Below are 21,666 nucleotides of genomic sequence, written 5' to 3' on the forward strand. Positions count from 1 at the left end.
ACAATATCTCATATATCAGCTACCGAATTAGAATCTGTGACGCGCAATAAGTTCAGAAATATCTACCAGTGCCATGTCTGGAAAAGATTAAATGTCACCGGGCCTTACACAGCGAAGAACATTCGCGTCATCACGCACTGCGCCAGTAATACATGCCAAACCATCATTTCAGGGAAAATAAGCCCTTTCATAAAAAATAAAAAATAAAAAAAGCTCAATTCCCCAGCTGTGTTTCCTGCAGTCGCACACTCTCTCCATCTGCCATTCATGTTTTTGTAAAAAGAATAATTATTATTGACTTCCCTTTGCCAGGCTCTGTAGCTGTCTGTGACATTTCCCTACCAAGGTTGCGCACGCTACAGTACATGAAATCTGATTGGATGCTTTGACTGGTCAATTAATTTGTTGGCCTGCTATTGCTACATGGTCAGCTTTGACTTCAATGGCACGTATTCCACACCAGTAACAGTGACACACGGGCATGGCTTCCCTGCTCAAATATTCACAACAAACACAGACGCTGACAAACACCCCATCAGTATACTGTACTGTACATCATCTTTATCACAGTCTTTCATTGCGGACGTTTCAAATCCTGACTCCTCAGTTCACGACATCCAGGGCAGTCCACCTAGTCATCTAGTTTAATGAAACGCTTGCAAATCAGTTCAAGCAGGGTTCACACCTGAGGATTGATTCCTAAAAACCTGGGAAATAAATTAGCAGCCTAAGTGAGCTGGAATTACTGTAGGTAATAGGTGGAAATGCATGTCAATGAGTAGCCATATGTCAGAGATACCAGTGCGTTTATCAGATACCAGTGTCTTATGACAAATATATCATCTAATTATGAATTTAGCCCTTGCCATTTTATTCCCTGAAAGCGATTACCATATAAATTAATGTTGGGCTAGGCTTTGTGCTGTTTGGCTTTGTGCGGTTCGACTGTAACTGTGAACCAAAGTCATGTTTTCATGTACAAGAGAGACATTATGCACCAGTGACAGACACCTTTATCTTTAACTAAAATAGCTCAACTAAAATGTTATTTAATCCCTTAGGATAGCCTATTTTTAGAAAGAAAAATAAAGACATCTTGACCCAAGCTGAAAACGGGTTATTCGCTTTCTTTTTAGGAAATCTCTGATATGATAGTAAAGATATTTTATGTAAAAACTGCTTAATGGATATATACCTATTTATGGAGGAGAAATGAACCGTGCATAAGGACAGCTAGAAGATATCATACATTTTAATCTACACAAAGTTATTTATGTTTCGATAATAATACATTTATGCCGCTGGATATTTGCCAAGGCTCAGTGACGTTACGTAAAGAAGTGATGTGTATTTTCATCTACAGTATTGTAACCAGGCCCTTCATGCCAATGCCACGTCCTATATACATGCAGTCCATAATAATCCAGGCATTTGCTTGTTTACTGGACTCACTTTGCATTTAGGTGACTTACACATCGCCATGACTACATATTTACATATACTGAGTTTTAATATTTGTGATATTTCATCCTTGAACTGGCCGTCAACCATCATTCACTACTTAGAGCTTCATACATATTTAGAATGGTTGAATCTCACTTTAATTTTCCAAACAGGAATGCCAAACAGGAATACCATTATTCAAGTTTTGTATGGGCTCTCACGATCAGCCCGCCTAAAGTACGAGGTTCTCTAAGCAGTACTGGTAACGCGGTCATTTTGTATAGATAACCTCTCCATACGCATGCAACTACAGTGCAGTATATCTTCTGATCAGCATAGAACTGACAGTTACGGTATTACAGAGACTGAGTAGCATGGAATTAAGTTTCCAATGGCATATAGATTTTTTGCCTGCGTAAAACAAACAGTAAACTTTTCAGTACAAAATGTAGTGTTTTTACAACAGCAAAAAAAAAATTTATATAATAAATAAATACATTAGACAGTTATGACACACTTTACAGTGGCCTGTGGGAAAAACCTGTTATTAACAATGGAGCAACAGAATAATTGTGCTTAATTGATTTGACCTATCCAGGCAGCTAGCTTTTATGTCTACCTGGCTGTAACATTAGCTTGCTGTAAAAAAGCATTATATAGTAATTAAGGCAGTCTGTCAAAAAACAGCTGGATGAAAGCGCACTAATTTTCCAAACAGGCGACACTACAAGCCAATCACCATTATTCAAATTTTCAGAAACAACTCACCTGTCCATCTCTCAAACTACATTACATGTCCATAAAATACTTAAAAGGGAAGCAGTCTGGTTTGTGACAAAAATTGTTTTCATCACTTACAACAGATAAATATTTCTGCTTGCAGATGGATCTGCTAATAGGTTCAAAAAATGTGTATGAATTAATGAAATCAATTTTAACACCAGTTTTAACCCAGTGTCAGCCCTTTAACCCAAGACTTGGTGTAAACCAAAACATTGGGGCTTAAGCCTTGATAAATGGCACGGTAGGACACCCACCAGCTTTCTCGTACGACCACCTTGCCAAACGAGAGCGAGCAGGAGATAATCAGAAACACAGCAGTGTAATTAACACTACTGTCAACACTTTAATTAGTAACGATGCCTTGCCTGGTTAAACCGGGCCACATGCAACCCTGAAATAGCTGCTTTCACTGTCTGGATTCCCTCTGTTGGTAACTGCCTAATGGGTAATAATTCTAGTGCACCAGTACTGCCCCCAGCAGTGAGTGATGATGGCCCAAATCTCCCACTCCATCTGGACCATCCGGGCCAGCCAGATCAAAACAGCCGGCCTCCCCAGCGTACGAGCCTGCCAGCGGAACTGAAGCGGCTTCCTTCATCCCTATTTGTCACGATCAGCGGCCGACAACACAAAACCTACACGGCTCCCGCTGCAAGTGAAGAGAGATGCGGAGAGTTTCACGCGCCGAAATTATGGATGAGCTCAGCAGGCAGAAGACTGGGAAACGCCGAAGGGAAGGCTGGATTCTCTAGCCAGACTGGATTCCCTGCCTTGTTTTTGAGGAAATTGCAGGGAAATTGCCTTTTTTTAAAAACTGAAAGACAAATGCAATGTCAAAAGCACCTAGTTTGCAGAACGGAGCATACCAGATCGAACAAGTTGGTTCAGCTCAGATTCAGCCTGAACACAAACTACATCTCAGCATTGCAGGAAAGCAGCCCGTCTTGTTTCCTGTGAACCCGGTCACATTGGCCCTCTCTGTCTGGGTAAGCCGTTGCAGGCCGGACTCACCGTGACGATGAGGCCCTTCTCCTGGAAGTACTGGACCAGGGGGACGGCGTTCTGTTTGAAGTTGGTCAGGCGGCGCTCGGTGGCCTTGGGGTTGTCGTCGGGGCGACCCTGCTGCTCTGCGCGCCTCTCCAGACGTTCCTTCAGGCGGTGGTTGGTGCAGGCTAAAAACACCACCAGGTCTGGAGTGCAGATCTGCTCCGGAGAGAGAGAGAGAGAGAGAGAGAGAGAGAGAGAGGACCAGGCAGGCACAGGGGATGTCAGTTTGGTACAGTGCACACCGACGGTGTGTAGGATGAACACACACACACACACACACACACACACAGGTACACAGGCACACACGCGCACATTCACACATCCACAATAATATTCAGAATTTTCCTGGAAAGGTGAGGTATTGTCTTCATACTGAATAACGGGGTCTTAGTCATCTAATGCCAGTCTGAGAGCAGGCGAGAAAACATACAGTGCCACAGTGTCACTGAATATAAATAGCACCATTTTAATTTGTGTTTTGGTTGTTAAATGCCATGGAAATATTTTTTTCTTTCATATTCTTTCTCTTCTCTTCTCTCATCACCTTTTCCCATGAGACACAGAAGGCATTAAACATACTGCGTGCAACTAGCTACAGTATATATGTATATGGGAGTACATTTACATTTCAATCACAAATATGAAGACAAGTACGAAGCAGCCACCTGTGCGCAATAAAAATACACGTTTCCATAGATACCAAATGATTGCCCTAATTTTGTCTAATAAATCGTCTTAGGCACTGGTTTCAGATGTGCTGAACTACCCATTTTGTGTGTGAGTCTATGTATACTGTATGATTACATAGCTAACCCTGTGAGTCACGCCGGGCTGGAGTGGGTTTATCTGCATTCATTCCTTTTTTGCCATGGTGACATTTTCACACTATATGCTATATACTCACGGTTTTATCTGTATAAACTATTTAGCATTGATATTGCTTTAGCGACAATGGTTCTGCATTTTGGAAATCCAAAAGTCAGTATTCTTTTCAGGGCAAGGGTCCAGCAAACCAAATCCATAATGGGTTCTAATTCCAAAAATGTGGAGAAGCATCAAATGCAAGCGACTACAGTATAACTTCTGCTCAGCATACAACCGGCTAGGGGTATGGTATTACAGTGATGACTGAGTAGCATTTAAGCATTTATTTCCAATGGTGTATGTTTTTTTTTTTACATTTATTTATTTTTTACATTTTTATTTTTTCATAGTCTCCAAATGGTCTTTCTGGAAAAACCCGCCCAGACATAACTTAGAAAAAGCAATGCAGAATGCTCATTTTTGGTAATATGGTCATACAATTTGAAAGGGGATTTGCCCAGCATTGTGGTTGCTGATCCATTGTGTTTTCAAGCCCAACATTTTCAAATTCCAAAAGATATTCAGAGACTGCTAGGAATTCCAAAGGGGATAATTGGTTATGACATCATCAAAAGAGGGAAGGTTTGAGATGAATAGGGTATCTCTGCGTCTTTGTGACACTGTTACCCCACTAGCCAATCAGGCACCCTCAGTAAGATTGCACCAGCTGCATGAACTCCTCTGGTGGTTGGCAGAGTGAGATGCAGCCGGAGTTGGCTGCGGGTATTGCGGAGGACATTAATGTTGGACAGGGATGAGACAGGCCTAAAAATAAGACCTCCCCAGACACAGCATTTTCTATGTTTAGCTTTTGTACCTATAACTGGCTGCCTGGTTGCTGTGACAAAACAAGCAAAATGTGAGCTTGTTCTGCTCCCTTAAAGAAATCACAGGTAAACAACAATAAATAAATACAAATCTCTGTCCTTAGCAGCAGTGTTTTAAACTGTATAACAGAGGGCTGCCTGTTCTCTCTCACTGCTTTTTATTTGTCACAGTGGAGTCCACTCCCAGAGCTATTTTCATCTTGAAAGGCTGTGCTTTTTAAAGGGGAAGCAAGACTCATTGTGCATAATTGTTTATCTTCTTCCCCCATGTTAAAATATTTCCTGCTTAACTCTGGCAAGCCAGCCATTGTCTGGAGTGTGCTACAAGGGCTTAACATTTTGTTCCGTCAGGGTTAAAGTATTTAATGATTTCAAGCTGCTCCAACTGAGAAGGTGCAAGACTGTTCCCTGTTCACGTGAGCATAGAGTAATTAACTCATACTGTAAGCCATCAATATCATGCCGATTTATGAGCATTCTAATGCTTTCTCCTGGCCAATGTATTTGTCTCTGTGATCTATGGCTTAGCAGACTTTCATATACATATACAGGACTAACACTCACTGAGCACTTTATTAGGAACATTACATAATACTGGGTACGGCCTCCCTTTTCTCTCAAAACATTCCTTTGAGATTCTGTTCCATGTTGACATAATTGCATCACACAATTTCTGCAGATTTGTCAGCTGCAAATTCTGACCCTACCATCTGTATGCCTCATCTGCATGAGTTACCACAACCTTTCTGTCAGCTCGAACCAGTCTGGCCATTCTCCATTGACCTCTCTCATCAACAAGGTGTTTCCATTGGCAGAACTGCCGCTAGCTGTATGTCTTTTGTTTTACAAAAAAGAAGTCTCTAATAAACTCTTGTGCATGAAAATCCCAAGAGACAGAAAGTTACAGAAATACTCAAACCAGCCCATCTGGCACGAACAATCATGCCACTGTCGAAATCACTGAGATCACTTTTTTCCCCTATTCTGCATGATTTTAATTGACTGATTAGATAATCGCATGATCTTGTAAGTGTTCCTTATAAAGTGCTCAGTGAGTGTAGACTGAAGTACATCCACATAAACTTGTGTTATGACAACATACTTGTACATTTAGACCTTACTGAATCAACGATAAAGAAGTAGCCACCAAACAAACAGCATTGCACCACTAGAAGGGAACCGAAACCATTTTTTCCTTCAACAATTTCCCCCCCACTTCAGAATGACCAATTGTGCTTATAAAGAGTCATGTCACCATATACAAACCTACAGTACAGACTGGAGAGTACTACAGGAGAGCTATCGCTGATTGGAGGAGAAGCATATCTCACTGCCAATAGACTTCATGCGCCTGGTTCGTTCTTGTGAGGACAGGACGAATGAAACAGCATCACAAGATACCTTACCTGACTTAAACTCAACTGGCTGATGACAAAATTATCACCAGGCAAACACCAGGAGCTTGAGTGCAATGCGCCAAATGTAGTCAGCAATCCCAGACCGTCACATAAACAGGCTGGGAGCAGCACTTTAACACACCGGAGGTTGTAATAGACAAGGTGGTTCACAGAAGCGTGACACATACCTCCACTTGCTTTTCAAGCACTTCCATTCGTCTCACAGTTCATTTTCCCTGAGCAACATTATTCCCTGGTGAAGTAGCAGCACCACATAATTTGTTGGGTACGCTATGAAATGGAAGTCAAAATTACGCTGGTAATACCCTTTGGAAAAACTGAGAAACAAATGACACATTGGTCATCTCACCATGCCATCTGCCGTCTACGGCATGCATGTTAGGTCTTCCATAAATTCTGGATTTAGAGGCAAATCTCGACCTTGTTTTTCTCTCTCCGTTCTTTCACATTCTGGGGAATGCAGAAAGATTGTTGTAGCCAGGCTATTACAGAGACACTATTTCAGGAGAGCTTCTAATGATCTTGCACTTGTTGAAAACCAGCATCACTGCATATATACAGTATATACATGCGGTTTTTGTATTTGCCATTGGTTGAGAAAATTAAGTGAGATGGATAGTGTGATAACAGGCATTGTGATTGAAAACCTGTCGTAATGAGCCCATATATTGTAAACAGCAAATCTGAACGGTATTTCCATCTGCTGCTGCCAGATGTGTGTCTGAACAATATTTCAGTAATGTTTTACAGCTCCTTTTGTGTCTCTATGTCCTGTCACACACGTGTCCCCTTAAGGGCAAATAAAACGGCAAGCAATAATTCAAGAGGTGTTGCCATTTAATTTCTTCACTGGAAAAGTACACATTGTGTCAGTATCATTAAATAAAAAGAAACCCTCATAACAGATTAGTGTACATGGTATTCTGGCTCACTGCACATTATTTCTTCAAACCAATCAAGCTCTTGTTTTGGCAACAACATTCTGCCATTGTTACAGTTTCTGCCAATGTCACAACTCTGCAAAAAGTAACAATTTTTGAAAACAATGCTAATGCGCATTTGACAGAAAATGCATTAGAGGAAGTATTGGATTGTATAGAGGTTTTAATTACCATACCTGACAGGCAACCAGCTTGCACGGTTCAGTTAATTTCACCAGACCTGTCCCACGTGCAGAAACATTTATCTGCAACAGTGATTTCCAAAGCTGACCATATGAAATAAATCCTCAAAGAAGTGGATCCTCAAAGATTTGACATATAGTATCATCACATATAGTGATGATACTATATAGTATGTGACATATAGTATCATCACCAAAAAAAATAAAAATTGGCCCTCGTCCTTATCTTTGCTGTCCAGGTAGCAGTTGAAATTGTACTTCCCTCTAGGGTCTTTCAGCGAACTTATCCCTGGTTATGGGTATGCACTTTGTTGTACGTCGCTCTGGATAAGAGCGTCTGCCAAATGCCAATAATGTAATGTAATGTAATTCTTTTGGAATTGGTGGGAAAGGTGACAGGAGCACTGGTGGAATTGTCAATGATATTTGTGTCCCATGCAGTACAGTAGCAACCATCAAATACGGACCTTGAATCCAAATCTGGCCTTGGTTGTCTTTTCTCCCAGGTAATTGGCTGAACAATTAGTGCTCAACAATTGGCCAGACTATTTTCACACCTGACTCCCAGGCAAAGGGAGGGTGGAAAGCCAGTGGTTCTCAAACCTTGAGGACCATGATTTCATGATCCCTGCTGTACAGGTATGTGTGGATCTCAAATATGTTGGGTGGGTTATGCATCAAGGTTCAAATCTACCCACTTTGGGATTCAGAAGACCATTCCACCATATTCCACATACTGTTCTGACATTATACATTCATCGAGAAATTCACATGAGAATTTAGAGAATTTAGTGCGTTTATATTACAAAGAGTGCCCATTAGCGTGATTGTGATTATCCTTTTACAATGAGAAAACACTCTTCCCTTCAATCTCACTGACTCATTCAATCATTGTAGCATTAAGTAGTACTTCACTCAACGTAAAAATATACATTCCAGTAGTGATGCTCACCTGATCCTCAAATGACAGAGCTTGCCCGACATCACGAGGAAATCCATCAATGACAATACCACTGGCATCTGGGATTTTCATGATTTTCTGTTTTATCTCAGTTATAGTGGTTTCCTAAAGGAATATATAGTCAACAGTCAGAAATATTGCAATCGCAGTGCTACCATTTCAGTTGTCAGAGAATGTTATTCATGTACATGCACGTAGCTGGATGCTAAAAGAATTAAAACATTTTGTGGAACCAATTTCTACACGCTTTATGTTGACAATTGTTGATACTGTAGAATTCCCCATATTCCTCACATAAAAAATAATAATAATAGGTAGGACACTATAAGTGTGAGCACAGACTTGCTCACATCTTCTCCTTTATAATGTATGAGAGCCCACGTTCTTTCAGCTGTGAGAAACTTTTGTCGACACCGCTAAATCAGTTTTTCCACTTCACCATTGATGGAAGAGCCAATGTACACTCTGTCAGTGGAGACATACGGGGAATGACTCAGATGTGTCATGCCTATCGAACCTTGACATTGCACTGTGTCGATTTGACAACGGTGGCGGCAAAGTCAAGACAGATATTTCCAAAACTGTGAAAAACAATTGTGGATTTCATGACACATGCTGCTGTTTTCAGTGGCCATTTTTTCATTTTCAAAGGCTAAGCAAAAGCTTTCATCTTTCAAAGGCTAAGCAGTGTCAGAATGACAAGCAGTAGCAACGGACTTTGGGCCAATACATGATGCTTACAGTTTTTGTCAGTCTTTTTTACCAAGGCTACAGCTCATTACACAATCAGCCAATGGGGACTGCCTACGAACCGCATTTTGCGAAAGAGACAGATTTGAAACAGCTCAGTTAAAACCGTGCATTGAATATCTTTATTGTGCGTGGCGATATCCATGTATCGGCTGCCACATAAAAGCATATCCAGTGCAGGACAAAATGTGCACATATTCCATCAATGGTGGCTATTGTTGATTATTTCAGTCTCTGTCTTGCGCCTCGGTTTACACCTGCTCTTTAGAGGCAGAGAAATTTCACGCACAATTCAACCCTCATTAATTGCGTGAACTTTAGTAAATTCAATGAAATACATAATCAGCCACACTTATAATATTTCCACCCTTTATTTGCTCGATCCACCCTTAAATGCATTTGCATTAAGGACAGAAACGCATCTTGCGATGACTCACCTAGGCCACACATACATTGCGGTTCTAGCCCCACGTGGCAGTTTAATATATATATAATGCCTGTTTCCTGGGCAGAATGCATCATATGTGCGCCTGAAAATCATTGCAAAAGGATTAGTGCATCTGGTCCTTAGTGATTTTAGTGAAAGACTACCTAGGAAAATGGATATTAGATAGGTGAATTTTTCAAACTTGCTGAATCCCCTATGATGCCCTACGGTAACTAATAGTGGGGAGACACATTGCTTGCCTGGACAGCCATGTACCCAAATATAGGCCCCATGCTCAATAGCAAAGCTATTGTACAGATGCTGTGACTGATCACACTGACGCTGAGTGTGTTGACTGCTCCGAAAACATCCACCAATTTGCACACCGCGCTGCAGCTGTCAGCTGAACAGGACCTTGTGAACGTCTGAATTTGGACACCTGCAGTGCCCAACTAACCATTAAAAGACACTTGTACAGACACCTGTAAACACCAATGTATCACTCATGTGCCTTTAGTGGTCGTGAAATTGCAACCCTCACCACTTTTATTGCCTAATCAAACAACCCTGTCCAAATAACCACCACCACCCGCTGATTAAACTAGTTTACAATACTGACTAGATTAATGACAAAATGATATTTTCCATAAACATCCTGATAGCAAGAGTAATGTGTTAGCACAATGAGAACTCCACAGAGTCACACTGAAGCATCAGCCACTTTTTAAAAAAACAACATCTGGGGAATATTTATAAAAAATGTGACCAGGCAACCAACCTCTTATTAATAAATCCTCCAATTAATCATTGTGCTGTGTTGGCAGCATCATTGTAAGTGTGCAGAGACGGCTTTTCATTATTGCTTCTCAAGCGAAGCTGGCTTGAGGGGGAGGGCTTAGGATTCTTAATCAAAGAACAGCGCCCGTTTAGCATTAGCAACCAATATCCTGACAACCCACTGCACAGCATGCCGCAGATTACAGACGGTTAATTGGCTGCTCCTAGCAAAGATGCTGCGCTAATGGCCCCTGTGGGACATACAGTGCTTTGACACAGCCGATCTCCGACCCACCCACCCCCACCTGTGGAGCCAGCTCCCCATTGGTGATGATCTTGGCAATCAGGCTCCACTTCCTGTTGCTGGTGGCGTTGTGGATCATCTTCTTCCTCAGGAGCTCCCCCACCGACACGTACTCGAAACCGTATCTCTCTGCGAGCTTCAAGCTCTGGGTGCCCTTGCCACTGCCTGGCCCACCTGCGCGAGGACAAGAATTGGGGACGGGGGGTGGGGTGGGGTGGGGGTTTGGGGGGACGGGGGTTCAGAAGGTCACAGGCGAGAGAGGGGGTTATTTTTACACTTCACATAAGCGTCTGTGGAACCGTTGCCTTGACCTCTTTCTGGGAGACACAAAAGCTCAAAGGCGCGCTGGACATTAGAGAAAAGGTCAGGGCGGTCGGCTGGGCCCCGCTGTCGATAGCCCGAACCTCTGTCAAATGCTACATGCCGCCTTCGTAAAATATTCAGAGACCAGCACCTATCGGCCTTTTAAAGATCAGTGCGGCCGCGGCCAGCCGTGAAAACGGCCCTCCCATTGGGCCCCATGTCTTTGTGGTTTCTGAACTCTAAACCAGCGGCCATTTTCTAAACTCCTTTGTCTTTGGCTCAGGGGCCAACTACGGTACATCCCCGACTGTGACAATGAAGGACGCAGACGGAAGCAGACTGACTGAAACAGAGACTGACTGAGACCGAGACTGACTGAAAACGCAATACAGATAGAGTCTCCACTCCCTGAAGCCGTAAAAGTTGGGATAATTAAGCAGGCTGTGGCAGGAAAAGGGCACGGGGACATTTCTGATGTGATATATTGCAGGCTGTGTTTTAATCACAGCGATGTAAATTGGGTATATCTGTCTTGTGAGATGAAAAGAGAGAAAATCATTTGGATTCCAGTCTGGAACTGCACTTTTTTTAAATTACTTACAGCAGTTGGTATAATTCATCAAAAAAAACAGAGCAATGCATGTAACCTGCAATGGATTTTAGTGGCAGGAAATTAACACATTTGGAGAAAGGTTTCAACGTCTTCCGAAATGCAATCTTCCTAAACTTAATCTCAATTATGTACAACCACTGATAGTTAATAGATTAAAGACCATGTACACTTTCTCACAACAATTTTACAATCCAAAATGACACACCTTTTTATTTAATAAAATGCTGAAATAATGAACTCATTATCTGTCAGCCATTAACAACTGTTAATTCACTCTAATGCATGTAGGTCTTATACAGCACCTAAAGGGCAAATTAAACCGTGATGACTGGTTTCTATACAGGCCTGTTAGTAACATATTCAGAGGTAATCCTCTGCAACAAGAAATTATTCAAAGCAGCACAGTGTGTGAAGGGAGTTTTACCAGCGACAGTATTTATCTTAAATGACAGTCCTACATTTGTTATGAAACACACTGATTCATTGGTATATTCATTCAGTTGCAACTTGAGCAAGTTTAAATTGAAAGCAAAGTCAACAGAGGAGGTTTTGAGCTTCCGCGACCTTCGCTGCGACTCGAATCCTCCAATTTAATTTGCAGTTAGCCATTTTCTCCCATGGCAATGAACAGAAATGCTTGGCAGCAGAGGATCATTGGTTAGAGTCTGAATCCAATTTGGTTGTTGTGTAGGGGACAGAAAGAGGCTTACATAAGAAAGCACTCGATCCTCTCAATTCTCCTCACTTCCCCTAGAAATTAAAATTCAGTAATGCCTACAACCCTACTTGCTATGCTCATCAGCAATATATATTTAATGGTTGAGGAGCTAAAAACATAACAAAGCTGATAAAAACCATTCCAGTTTCAGTGATATTGTTTTGAAATAAGATTAGGTCTGGAACTGAAACCTTTTTTTCCGGTATGAAATAAAAAAAATGACTGGATTTAAAAGGCACCAGTCAACTCCATTTTGTGGTTACAATTATAATGACAGCATTTTGCAAGTGACATTTTAGTGTTCAGAACAAGGTGACTCAGGCAACATATCTGCAGTCACCATAAGGCACACACACATACAGGCACACACGCACGCACGCACACACACACACACACACACACACACACACACACACACACACGCACGCACAAGCAGACGAGGTGTATGTAACTTGTAGTTGCTGTGAGAAAAGAGATCCATCCATCCGTCCATCCATCCATTATCTTAATCCGCTTATCCTGAACAGGGTCGCAGGGGGAAGGCAGGAATACACCCTGGACAGGTTGCCAGTCCATCGCAAGGCACACACCATTCACTCACACACTCACACCTACGGGCAATTTAGACTCTCCAATCAGCCTAACCTGCATGTCTTTGGACTGTGGGAAACCGGAGTACCCAGAGTACCCAGAGGAAACACACGCAAACACGGGGAGAACATGCAGACTCCACACAGAGAGGCCCCGGCCGACCGGGATTCGAACCCAGAACTTCCTTGCTGTGAGGCGGCAGTGCTACCCACTGAAAATGATATGAAATGATTTAAAAAAATATGGTTCACACTCTTAGCACTTTTGCATTGGTTCACACTACTACATACAAATCGGTGACGCATCATCTTTAAAGCTGAACGGCAAGTCTTTACCAATGATGAGGATGACTTTGGGCCGCGGTCTGGACGAATCAAAAACCTCGTATTCCTCGATGAGCTCGGCAGTCTCCGATAGGTCGGAATCGCTCTCGATGGAGAACTGGTGGATGGGCGGCAAACGATCGTACCTCCGGTAAGGAAAGTTGGGACTCTCTGGCAACACTGCAGACACAACATACAGATGCTACGTATATCACCGGGTCTAAAGCTCCACACACATTAAGACTGAAATGAGACCCAAAGAAAGAGCTTTTTAAATAGGCATATCCTGTTTTTAAGCATTTGTACCATTTCTTTTTTTAAATTTTAAACCGTACTACATTTTTTAAACTTACGTTCTTGCTGAAATCTTTATAAATTTGCATACATCTTTTTTACGGTAATCCTATTTGCTGTTGGCAGTATCCCTGTAGTATCTGCAAAAATGATTATCATAATTTGTATATACTGTAGGCACATGCAGCCCCAACAGTGTACCTGGATCCACATTTCTCACACGTCAGTTAGGAATACAGTAAACATTTGAACAGTGGTCCAGAAGGCATTCAGATCTAGGATAAAAATTTCCCACTGTGGAAGCAAATCCCATTTAGCACATCAAATATGAGTCAAGGTTAAGCTGAGAGACACATCAAATACCGGTCTGTGTAAGCTAGGATTAGAACTGCCACTCCACACAGAACAGACTTCTGCATAAGACCAAAATATCTGCTAGCTTGGGATGGTGAACAGCACGCAGACATCGCAACACTTTTATTCCTGATTCTCCATCCCATGCATAAAATCTGCTTTGTAAATGTAAGTCACTCAGGTATAGTTCCACAGACAGTACCCTTGCACAACATATTCATATGCCGACCTGACCTGAGACAAGCTGTTGTCTGAGTGCAGGTAAACTTATCAAGCAGCGGTTGAGTCTACTACCATCTCGAGGCACCTTACATTAATAGAGCTCATTTTCCCTTCAGCCCAGCTTCCAGGCTTTGTCATGGCTTACCGTTTCTGAAGAAGGACCTTCGTGATTGGCCTCCATTGAGGGGGGGCAGGGACTTCTTGTCCTGGCCCACAAAGGTGTCCCACCTGACTTTATCTGTCCCCCCCAGCTCCTTCACCTTTTTCAGACAGGTCTCCAGATACTCCACTGGGTCTTCCGGCCGATAATACATCAAACCTGTTAACAAGCTCTGTAAAAACAGTGCATTGCTGCATGAATTATGTTGAATAAAAACAACAATAGTACAAGAAAACAAATAATAATAATAATAATAATAATAATAATAATAATATCTTGCATTCATAAAATCACCTTTAGCCACTGATCTCAAAAGTAAACATTACCCAAGTAGATTAAAGTACATCAATTTTTTAATTGCTTTAATCTCTGAACTTAATTTGGTGTATTCACATACATATAGAGCAACTTAAAAAATACACACATAGTTCAGATTTTATGTGACAGTTTATTTTTGTTTGTTTACTGTACATCCTTGCATTATACTTGCAGCATTTAATAAATTGTGATTTCTTTGTCATACTGAAAACCTTCCCTGCTTAACAAATGTATTCCATTCTTGGAGCTACTGTGCTCGTTGACCCTGAAGTGTGCGTGAGCAATGTGTTCCCCAGGGATAAAACCCATCATCCACCCTTTTCAACAACACATTCCCCAAGTTCAAAATGTATTGCATTCCCAGGCACAAACAATGGATGTGCCTGGGAATTTTTTTTTTTCATTAAATTATGCATTTGATTTATCAAGGATTTATTTACGTGAAGGCAACTGTATATCAGTTTTTGCAAATATGCTCAGTTGCTACAATAATTCCGCTTTCCTAACCTTTCAGTGTGCGTGTGTTGTGTATAGTATTTACTTGCAATAAACAGAAATAAGAAATCCCAAACTGCATTACATCAAAGGCTGCTGTTTCCTAAGCATTCATACAATATTCAGAGTATCATATATCTGTTCAATATTCATCTTGAATTATGTATGGAAAGTATGGCGGCATGTTGTGTAAGTTCACAGTTCTGTAATATTCAAAAACTACACAATCAAAACAAGTGCTCTCAATTTACAGCTAGGATTACAGTGAATCATATTTTAACTGTCATCTTATGGACTGGTATGACAGATTCGGTGAAGGTTTTAAGGAAAATCTGAAGACCATAAACACTTCGCACATCACTGTGTACAATTCGCTACATCAGATAATCTTAGACATTTTTGTCAATAAATGTGTCAGATTATCAAATACTATACGCTTAACGACGAATTTCCTTTAGGCTATAATGTATTAGTCTCTGAGAAAGACAATAGAATAATCCAAGCAGACCAACACATGTTGACTACGCAATATTATCAAACACGATCAAAAATAAATTATTTGATGTTACATAAAATTGTTTAATGTAACATTAATATTTTCAATAACCTTGATTCATTATACATTTTAAATGCTAAGGAAACAAACAATACTGTTTGGTACATATGATAACAAACATAATCATGAATGGCTTCAAATAATTCAAAATAATGAATGGCTCCGAATAATGATAATCTAAAACAGCAACCTAATTTTGCATTTGCCTTTGAATATTAGCATTTTATAAGAAGCTATAGGAACAAAAATTAGGGATTGCTGAAAAAATATGACTGCTTTATATTTCGGCTATTCGACTATTGTCTCGTTCATTAAACGCAACCTACTTTCGTTGTCTAAACAATGTCAGTGTCATGTACATGATACAGACTATAACTGAATGTTTTCTTAAAAACTAATTTAAAATCTGCTGCAGACCAAGAGTGCCACAACACATACCTCAGTGCTTAGTAAGAATTCAAATCCACAACGCAATCTTTACCACAGGCAAACTACGTTTATCTTACCTCAAAGAGCTGAGGTATCTCTCTCCGTGCGAGATACTCCTTGGCATCGCTGGTATTCATGCCTCTTGCAAGTGAAGAAATAGCTATGTATTCCTGTATTCAGTTATGTGCTGTTGTTTCATGCACAATTTCGCTGAAGGTTGAACTGTTGGATCCCCTAAACTCGCGCGCTGCTGGTTCGAACCTCAGAGCATTTTCCCTGCGGGCAGAAAGCGGATACCAAAAGACAAGCCTATCTCCTTGTGTCGCTTACTGGCTGCGCTCGAACATGCCGATTTCTAAGTAGCGCGTCTGTGCACACTCCAAACAAGACTGGAGCACACGTAGGCTACGCTACGATAGCGAACTCAAGAGATTTAAGGAGAAAAGTAGGCTGTATGAGAAAACATTGATTACGTAGACGTTCGTGGACTGGCATCACCAGCGTAGGCATGGGCATTAACTGTATTGACTATAACGTCATTGAAATTTTTTTTATGACATTGGTGCAGATAATATATGTCGGCTAGTCAATTACTCGGAAAACTAGAGTAAATATTCACGCATAATCTCCCTTCATCCATAGCATAAGGCCTATCCCTATATAACAGAAAAATATCGCATAGGGAGAAATATATATGTTGTATTTCTCTTTTTTAAATTTCCAGAAAACATAGAGCTAAAAGTTCAAATGTATAACAACAGGGATTCATATTTGCGTAATTATCAAACCCAACGCATTTGATTCACATCTCACAACTTTCACTGATTTACCATCTCTCTTTATAAAGTACTCTATACTGCTGCCTGCCGGTGAAATCTGAACAGGCCAGCTAGAGAGACGATAAGACCGACAGCCTGATGACAGTCCATCTAACGTATGGGGACACGTGAAATTAGTATAAAACTAATGATAATTAATGAAATCATAAACTAACCCAAATAGACTGCACAATAACAAGTTTTGGCAGCTATGGGTCTGGTTTCATATTCAGCTAATTCCTGTATCTGTCAGAACTCTAGTCCTTTTCATAGACATTATTGCGCTCTATGGTCCCTTTGCCTGTTATCGTGTTGCTACACGGACATTATTTTATGAAACACAGGAAGAGCTCTGGCTTGGCAATGAAAAAAATGGCTGAATGCAGGTGTTTCTTGTATTTGAAAATATTTACTTTACTTTTTCTCCACTTATTGCCAGCTGCTGGTGATCACATTGAGGTAAATTACTGTCATTCTGTTTAATGCTGCTTCTGTTGCTCATATGGTTAATCCTATGGCTGACTCCAAATCGTCTAGTACAATCTAGCTAGTTGTGTTTGGTGCTTAGCCTACTTGCTATGTAGGTCTCAGATTTTGTAGTCTGTTAGCAAGTTAACAGCTAGGCTACTTAATACTCGCTACACAATGAGAAATTCGGTAATATTGTATTTTAGTTTACTCCTATGCCCTTGGGGAATTGACGTTATATTGCCGATAGTAAAACCAGATGGCTAGTGTCAACCCAAACTAGCTTTTGCTGTGCATCATTGTAACATTTTAACAGGTTCTAAATTAATGTACCTAGCAAGTTCTGACTTTTCTAATGAACGTTAAATGTGGAAAGAAAATGTTGACTCATTGAGTATCTCATTTGGTAAAAATGGCTTACATTTTTGTTAATTTACACACAACAGCAATGCACCGTGGGTTCACTTGTCTAGGGTATCCTTTTTGCGAGTCCTTTACTTTTCTTGGAACCAAACGGGATATATTCATTATGTAGCATCATAGCTTCCTCAACACGCACTTTGAAGGTCCCATTAAAGATGATCGGCCTACTGTAGTGGGCAGCTAGCTATGTCAGCTGAATGGATGTAGCTAAATCACTGGACATCCGGGTAAATTCTAACCCCTTTAAAAGATGTGCTTGCGGGATCGTACGAGATTTCCTTTATGCAACCAGAACAATTTCATGTGTTCTGTCCCTCTTTTTTTAAATCCTTTTCAAAGGCAAAAGCAGCCACATTCTTCAGCAGTGGACATACCAATAACTGGGCTGTTTTGGTAAGTCCAACTGAAATCAAGCTTGAAATGTGATTTATTTATTTTTTATTGCAGGGGATTATTTTCAAGGGTTTAATTTGATATGGGTACAGGTCTCCGTTTTCTCCAGCTTTCTTCAGCTTATTAAACACTCGTTTAAAAATAGTTTACCACATTAGTAGTGCAGTATGTTAGTTACTATTGTTTATCTTTGCATGACAGTGCCCAAGTAAACATCGAAACATAAACATGTTACTTCTCGTTCTAATGTTTATCGTTCTACCATCGAGACCTTATTAATTATCTTCAGTACAGTCTTATTCTGACTCAGAGAATCAAATTAAGTTTCCCTCTTACAACCAATTTCCCCTTTATTCAATGTTCTGCTTTGTAAAATTCCAAGTTTTACTTGTATTGGTGTGTTGCTCCTGAAATGTTGTTGCGCCCGTTGTCATTTCTAATACATTTTCACAGCTTGTCCACTAGTTCACAGAAGATGGCAACTTGTTTAGCTTCCATTTTAAGGCCCAATTATAAGGTGGCAACTTGTTTAGCTTCCATTTTAAGGCCCAATGTGTTGTGTAGGTGGCAGTGTAGGCGGTTGCATTTGCAGTCATGCTTGTGATTCAAATCCAAGATTTAATTTGATTCCAAAAATGAAAATTGGTCTACCGGGCCTTAGTCACTTTTAAGACTTAAATGTTGTTGTCCTGTTTGTTTTTCCTTTGCCTAGGTGTGCACATCCAGGTTCTGGTTTAACTACCGACATGTGGCCAACACTCTCTCAGTGTACCGGAGTGTAAAGAGGCTGGGTATCCCTGACAGGTAACTATGTAACACCATATATCAGTCCTGTAGTACCACAGTCTTTTCTAATTTTATTTTCATTTTTCCTTTTTATTCAAGAATAAATTAATGCATTGTGCTGACATTAGTCTATGTTTCACCATTGTAAGAAAGTAATTAAGGTACCAGTATGATGGCATGCAAGAAACAGTATGTATGCCTCACGTATGGTTATAAGAGGTGTCCCGTGGACAATGTCGGAATACGTTTCAATCCACAGTGGTCTATAAGGACAAGTATAATATGGATATGATGTATTATGATGCAATAAGGACAATTTGCCCAGTTATCCAAGTTACAAGCAAGTACATTACAAAAAGTATATCTGGAGGAAAAACATGGTTTCTTATTATGTTTTTAATAATTAAGCGCATGCTATGCAGGATTTTACCTTGTGACCACGCTAAGGCATATTTACGACGCACTGGCATTCTCTGTCTTTGCTCGCCTTCCAAGTTCCTACAGCTTTGCCTATATTGAGTGTGGCCCTCACTTCTGTGCGTGGAGGGGTGGGTGTGGCTCCAGAGCCAGGGAGGAGGGATCCGGGGGTATATCATGAAGTAGGATTACTGCGCTAGCTGGATAAATTTGAAGAGTAAACCCCAGAACAGCTGTTTTACCGTTTCAGGCCAAGTTCTATTTAATATCATTCATTACATTCCATTGATGGCATTTAGCAGATGCTCTTATCCAGAGCGACATAGAGTTGATTAGACTAAGCAGGAGACAGTCCTCTCCTGGGGCAATGCAGGGTTAAGGGCCTTGCTCAAGGGCCCAACGGGGATCGAACCAGCGACCTTGCGGGTCCCAGTCATGTACCTTAACCACTACGCTACAGGCCGCCATATTCATTCCTATTGCGTATTTTCTCAGTGTTCACAACTGCCTGTTCTAGCTGCCTCTGGTGTGTAGTGATATAGTAGCTTTGCTAGTGTTACTATGCACCCCCAGTATCCTTCAATGGAGGAACACGAATTGGCTCTTGAAAAAGGACCATTTCCTAACATTTTTCTTCCCAAGGACGTTTTCTTACAATTGTAAGCTGACATTTATCTCCAAGTACCCCAGTGACACAGTTGGAAATGGATGTATGATATAAAATCAATATCACATTATGATGGATTTATTTTGAATGGTCAGAAGAATCCCTGTTGGAATATCTACCAAAAGCAGGCATGTTCTGAAACTGAAATTTCAAGGTTATAGATGCTTTCAGTGTAGCTTTCAGAAAGAAAAGATTGAACCATGTGTTTTTTAGCAAATCAATCAGTTATACCTTATTTATACCTTTTTAGTTTGGAGTGATATGATATTAATCACAGAGATCAATCCCTTTGTTCCAGCCTCTTGTCCAGTGTTGCCAGAATGCGTTTAGGAATGTGTAGCACGTTTTCAACCTTTTGTCAACGCCTGTTTGTATCTCGTTTGTCTCTGCAAGTACAAATCCCAACTTTTACTTTCCGTGTATTGGGTGTCATTTATAATCTGACCATCTGAGAATGTCATCATTTGTCATGGGTGTACCTAACCATTTCGGGTGTCATAGTAAACATATCAGTGTGTGCTACTGTGAGTCCCATGCTTAATGTCCCACTTTAAGTTATAGTTCTGAGTTCACAAGTCTTAGTAGTTTGTGTGTGTGTGTGTGTGTCTGTCTGTGTGTGCGTATTTTGAAGTGTGATTTGAGTAGGAAGTGCATGCTTTTCATCTGATCTCATCTGTTTTATTGTCAGATTTACATTAGCATGTTACATATTGGCGAGTTGTCATGATTTGGCTGTTAAAATGTGTTTGCAGCTGCATTCAGCAGTTGAGTGGTAGGTAGGGAGAGTTGGGAGCTGGGCTTGTGTCTCAAAAGTTTTGCGTTCAGATCCCAGCTGGAGGTGCGGATTCCTCTTGAGTACGGCACTTAACCTCAATCGCTTCAGCAAAAAAAATAAAAAAAATGGGTGCATAAATGGATTGTGAGCATAACATATTCAGAACAGAAAAACAAATGTAATCTGCCTATGTGGCTCTGGCTAAGAGTGCCTGCGAAATGCAGCGATGATAATTTAACGTAGCGTAGTGGAGCCCCGCTGTGGCTAATCTGAAGCCGCTTTGCTTTCCAGCCATATTGTGCTGATGCTGGCAGACGACATGGCCTGCAGTCACCGAAACCCTAAGCCTGCCACGGTGTTCAGCCACAAAAACATGGAGCTGAACGTTTACGGAGACGACGTGGAGGTGGATTATCGGGGATACGAGGTGAGCTATTTTTAAATATGAATTATGAAAAAAATAATGTACAACAGAAATGAATTGCGGAAATTTTCAGTCGTCACTGTACCATATGAATGTAGCTGTAGCATGTTGTATTAATGGACACACGGTAAACTAATAAATTGTGATTTCTTTTTATTTTTTTCCTGTTGTGACCTTTCCTTATGCTGTCTGTGCTTATTTAGCACTATGCTAAACACCCAGTGGTCTGTTGTGTAAAATGGTTAATGGTTGGCATTTATAGACTAGCCTTTCTCCAAAGCGCTGTACAATTGCTGCTTCTCATTCACCCATTCATACACGCACCATGCAAGGCACCATGAGCAATCAGCTCATCAGGGGTTAGGTTTCTTGCTCAGGGACAGTTCGACACACCC

The 21,666-nt window shown here is 40.9% G+C and overlaps 2 protein-coding genes across 2 annotated transcripts in view; one reads left to right on the plus strand and one right to left on the minus strand.

The window, feature by feature from the left end:
• Positions 1-16,538, minus strand: part of ak5 (adenylate kinase 5) — a 62,811-nt gene extending 46,273 nt beyond the window's left edge. The window contains exons 1-6 of the mRNA XM_061241140.1: positions 16,178-16,538; positions 14,288-14,474; positions 13,285-13,452; positions 10,726-10,898; positions 8,458-8,571; positions 3,238-3,429 (exon numbers count right to left, since the gene is read on the minus strand). Of these exons, the coding sequence (XP_061097124.1) occupies positions 3,238-3,429; positions 8,458-8,571; positions 10,726-10,898; positions 13,285-13,452; positions 14,288-14,474; positions 16,178-16,237 (894 nt within the window). The 5' untranslated portion in view covers positions 16,238-16,538. The remainder of the gene's footprint in view (positions 1-3,237; positions 3,430-8,457; positions 8,572-10,725; positions 10,899-13,284; positions 13,453-14,287; positions 14,475-16,177) is intronic.
• Positions 16,539-17,232: 694 nt separating this feature from the next.
• pigk (phosphatidylinositol glycan anchor biosynthesis, class K) overlaps positions 17,233-21,666 on the plus strand; it is a 33,124-nt gene continuing 28,690 nt past the window's right edge. Inside the window, exons 1-4 of the mRNA XM_061242834.1 lie at positions 17,233-17,377; positions 18,149-18,202; positions 18,915-19,006; positions 21,139-21,274. Coding sequence (XP_061098818.1) covers positions 17,252-17,377; positions 18,149-18,202; positions 18,915-19,006; positions 21,139-21,274 — 408 coding nt within the window. The 5' untranslated portion in view covers positions 17,233-17,251. The remainder of the gene's footprint in view (positions 17,378-18,148; positions 18,203-18,914; positions 19,007-21,138; positions 21,275-21,666) is intronic.

Source organism: Conger conger, chromosome 5, assembly GCF_963514075.1.
Source record: "Conger conger chromosome 5, fConCon1.1, whole genome shotgun sequence".
Classification (NCBI taxonomy): Eukaryota; Metazoa; Chordata; class Actinopteri; order Anguilliformes; family Congridae; genus Conger; species Conger conger.